The sequence below is a fragment of the Lolium rigidum genome, chromosome 6 (genome assembly GCF_022539505.1).
Source record: "Lolium rigidum isolate FL_2022 chromosome 6, APGP_CSIRO_Lrig_0.1, whole genome shotgun sequence".
In the NCBI taxonomy this organism is placed as follows: domain Eukaryota; kingdom Viridiplantae; phylum Streptophyta; class Magnoliopsida; order Poales; family Poaceae; genus Lolium; species Lolium rigidum.
Window position 1 is genome coordinate 68,425,503 of NC_061513.1, and position 4,251 is coordinate 68,429,753.

The 4,251-nt window shown below is 38.0% G+C and overlaps 1 protein-coding gene across 1 annotated transcript; it reads right to left on the reverse strand.

Moving 5' to 3' along the window:
• Positions 1–86: 86 nt before the first annotated feature.
• LOC124662748 (cysteine-rich receptor-like protein kinase 44) lies at positions 87–3,727 on the reverse strand. Its single transcript, XM_047200549.1, has 7 exons — positions 3,629–3,727; positions 3,436–3,510; positions 2,276–2,534; positions 1,966–2,194; positions 1,735–1,885; positions 1,419–1,634; positions 87–374 (listed from the first exon to the last, which is right to left on the reverse strand). The coding sequence occupies exons 1-7, from the start codon at positions 3,698–3,700 to the stop codon at positions 87–89; spliced, it is 1,290 nt and encodes a 429-aa protein (XP_047056505.1). The 5' UTR covers positions 3,701–3,727.
• Between the last annotated feature and the right edge of the window lie 524 nt (positions 3,728–4,251).

A 4,251-nucleotide genomic window follows, 5' to 3' on the forward strand; every position in this document is an offset into this window, starting at 1 on the left:
GTGCAGTCTATAATCTGTACTGATACAGACAACAAATTAGTTCACGACAAATAAGCAAGATGGAAGCCAGATCAATTTAAAAGATTTTATGTTACCATAATTTTCGGCCGGATTGCCTCCCAGAAAAGTATGCGTGCAACAAAGGAAGAAATATCAAACAATATCCTCGTATGTAACTGATAATGAGTCAAGTTCAAGTGCCTAAAAGGCCAACTGACCTCAAATGTTGCTGTATCATCCTCTGGCTTGCAAATGGTCGAATGTGTTATCTTATGAGACCTACCTCTGTTATCATTTACATGCAGAGGGTACGATCTTAATTTGTTCAGTGGGTTATCCATCAACTCACTCTCGATGGAAATGCAATGGAAGATCTACAAGAAATAAACTTCCGTAGATTTAAAGTATGCACACTTTCATAAAAATATCTAGCTACCAAAAAAATGAATTACTTGCAGTTTTTCAACTAGTTTGTATTTGAGTATCTTAGAAAATGATAAACAAATATACCTGGTCTACCCAAAAGTCGTAAATAATGGTTTTATACTCCTGGTAGTATGTACCCCCACTCCTCATATACCATATAGATGAATTGATTACACCCTTATCATTTTAAATATATGTCAATAATAAATTAATAACTACTATGGCTCACAGTGATATTTTTCCTATATATAGAATGACTATTTCCCCAAATGGGAAGACTGTTTTCAACCTATAATAAGACTTTCTCCTACTATCGGGTATAGTTACAGCCACATGTGTTTGATCTAATCGAGGCAGTACCTATTATAGGGGGAGTATATATCTGTAGTAACTATACAGTATACAAGACTATTTATGTAGCATATATACAATACTTTATTGGTTGGATGTACGAATTTTTCAACAAACTCCTTTATATATAGAAATGTGAAGGTATTTCTAAATATGACTACATTCATTTGTCCAGAAATAGTGACTCGTATTTGTCTAGATACACATGTATCTACACACTAAAAACGTGTTTAGATACATACAAATCTAGACAAATCCGATGTCAAATATTTCCGGATGGAAGGAGTAATATCAATAAATGGACTCACCTGTAATTCTTTGCATATGTACATCGCATTTTTAAAATCTGTAGCAAATGTATATAAGTATATCCAAAATTGCAATATGAGACGTAGTGTATATCCACTCTGGAATGTATTTTCTGGCACTTAGATTCTATATTAAGGTATATTAAGAATGATAAAAAGGAAAATGATTCTGATTGAGGGCATTTATATGGGATGTGTTATCGGCTACTATTACTCTCCAGTTGAAGATTGGTCATCATAGACATGCATGTATGTTCAACTTTATTTAGTAAGTAAAAATAAACAAGAAAATAAACATAGAAAATAAATAAATTGTGCAATTAGTGATTAGACCTTATACATCGATGACCGTATGTCCTTATCAGGAGACTGTATCATAGTCTCTGTCTCGTTCAGCTTACTGACGATTAGGCCTATACTCGGCCTTTTATATCGATCGGCTTCCACACAGCTTAAAGCTATTTCGATGCATCTCCTCACTTGTTCAAAATATGAATCCAAAAGATACACTGATGTCTCATAGAGCCTTTTTGTCCAGTTCGCATGTACCTACAATATTTTGACACAAAACATATTAGTATATCCAACAAGATTGCAGCTTTATGGGTGAAATCTACATTGTTTTTCTCAATAAAGTATTTTCTCTTACAAGCTCTATGAATTGTTGGGAAGACATTTCATCAATTCTGAAGTAGCCTGTTGGTCCGGTCATTATCTTTATGATTACAACACCTAAGCTGAATATGTCGAACTTATTTGAGATAACAGCCGCATCAATGTATTCCGGCGGGACGTAACCACTGCACAATACATCAGATGTGTTACTGTGTTACATCATTTCGTGTTAAAATTAAATCCAGTTTCCATGAAGTAAGCTTACTGTGTTCCTAAAGCACTTCTTGTCACTTGTGTTTTTCCTCCGCTGAAAAGCCTTGACAAGCCAAAATCCGCAAGTTTTGGAACCATATTGTCATCCAACAATACATTGGCTGGCTTTATATCCAAATGGTACATAGGAGATTGCAGTTCCTCGTGAAGGTATTTCAATCCTTGGCAAATCCCTTTTATTATTGCATAGCGTGTGCACCAATCATGTCCAGTAAATTCATCTGCATCAATAAACAAAGAGCTTCCTCAAAACATTTGTGTTAAGAATTATGCATAACTTGCTACCTCCTAATGTAGCATACCAGAAAGATACTTGTCAAGACTTCCATTCTCCATATACTCGAAACAAAGTGCTCTCTTGGTCATCTCAGCAAACACCATTTTCCCATCAAACGGTAGGATTTCTCGTCGAGTTTCATGGCAATAGCCAACTAACCTCACAATATTCTTGTGTTGGAGACTTGCAAGGTTGAGATACTCCTTCTTAAATTGTTCATCATCAAGTCCTGGAATGTAATGAAGCAGCTTCACAGCGATGGTCTCCCCATTTTTATGCTCTCCCTGTTAAATATCGGATATCCATGGTTTAAGTTTCTCCTTCGTAAAACCAATATCCTCTGTTGAAATATGTATAAACCAGAACAGGATTCTTAGTAATGTTTGAATATGAAGTGGTCCACATCCTCTATTGTTGTATATTGCAGCTTGTTTGTGATGGGAAAGAAAATAGCACAACAGGGCATGATCAAGTATGCAAGGCAGTAACTAACAAGTACGATTGGGGACAAATCAACTGTGGCTTGTGAACATCAGCGTCCAGGCACAAGTATGACGCCATCATGTAAGACTACATGGTACTATTGGCTATAAACCATACATACGTTTTAAACATACCTTGTAAACACTTCCATACGAACCAGCACCAACTTTCTGATCGTCGGAGAAATCATTTGTAATTTCTTCTAATAAATGTAGAGGCATAAGCGTTGGTGCACCACTTGTGTTGTCCATTGTATTCCTTTCTCTGGTCGGAAAATGAGTAGAAGACAGTTAGCGGAGAGAAATACCAAGTTATAAGTAGAACAGCGTTTCTTCCCCATTTAACTGATTTTCTCCTAGCTGACCTTGCACAAAATCCTTTCAGGAAAACTCGACAGCAAATAAAATACAAGGACCTGTATGCTATATTAGTCACATGATTTTTTTGGCGATTCTGCGGCAAACAGCTCACTTCATGCAGAAATCTACATGGAATAAAACGTATTTACAAATGGGTATTACATGAACAAATCAAGATGTTGCAGGGGAGGTATAATTTGTATCGTATTTATGTTATATATTTCCTTAATTTTTAGCAACTATTGTCGTCTGAAAAAGAGTTTACTCACACCGTTGAACTTTGGAACCGTAGCCTACTTCCTCACTGTTATTTTTTAGTTCAATCAATGTGGAGCTGCGGTACCTGATGTGGATGCGGAGTAGAGAAGAGCAGAGCAGGACTCCTGACTCCTGACTGTGGTCTTAGCTCTTTAGAGATCTGAAGCAAACAAAGCATAAGTGTCTTCCTACAAAAACTTACAGGGATCGGTATAAATGATGCATCTTCCCAGCAGTGTTGGACTGATAAGAACGAGGAGAACCGCAAGAGCACGAACCTGGATGAGATCCGAAGTGGGGAGCGTAGTTTCTGAAGCTGAAGCAGAATGAGCGGCTAGCAAGCTCAGCATGTGGAAGTCGATCCTTGTGGTCTGCAGCTGCTGTTACCCTGCAGGTCAACTCAGACGCGTAGTGGAATAGGAAGGAAGTTTGACTGAATCACAGTACTTGCTGACCGGTTAATCAAAGTTTTGATGGCGACCCAGCCTGGACTGGGCAGCAACGAATAATTGATTAGCAGCTTAACAACTGTGAGACATCCAAAAGAGGTTCAGGAATTAACTTCTTGCAAATAATGAGAACACTAATGGAATGAGCTTCATATGTTAATTCGCACTGGATAACACTGATACTTACCTAATAAATCAGCCATCAAGAAGAGTTGAGCACTTAGCCAATACCACAAACACCTTGTGTGCAACCGATCTCACTAAAATTCAGTTCAATCAAGAACAGTAAGAAGCATGGCGTAGGGTCGCAATATCATCACGCATTCACAGCCAAATCCCATCGGAAACAAGCGGAAAACAAAAGGAGTGTGTCGATCGGAGGGAGGGGAGGTCACTGGATGTGTGCAGGTGATCACGGGTGGGAGGGAGCCAGAGAGGGCGTTGTCAGCGAG

Excerpts from the sequence above, each read along its gene's own strand:
- LOC124662748 (XM_047200549.1), bottom strand. The coding sequence starts at position 3,700 with ATGCTGAGCTTGCTAGCCGCTCATTCTGCTTCAGCTTCAGAAACTACG. Across the intron at positions 2,535-3,435 it reads CTACTCCGCATCCACATCAG|GGAGAGCATAAAAATGGGGA; the intron begins GTACCGCAGCTC and ends GATATTTAACAG. Across the intron at positions 1,886-1,965 it reads AGAAGTGCTTTAGGAACACA|TGGTTACGTCCCGCCGGAAT; the intron begins GTAAGCTTACTT and ends TGTATTGTGCAG.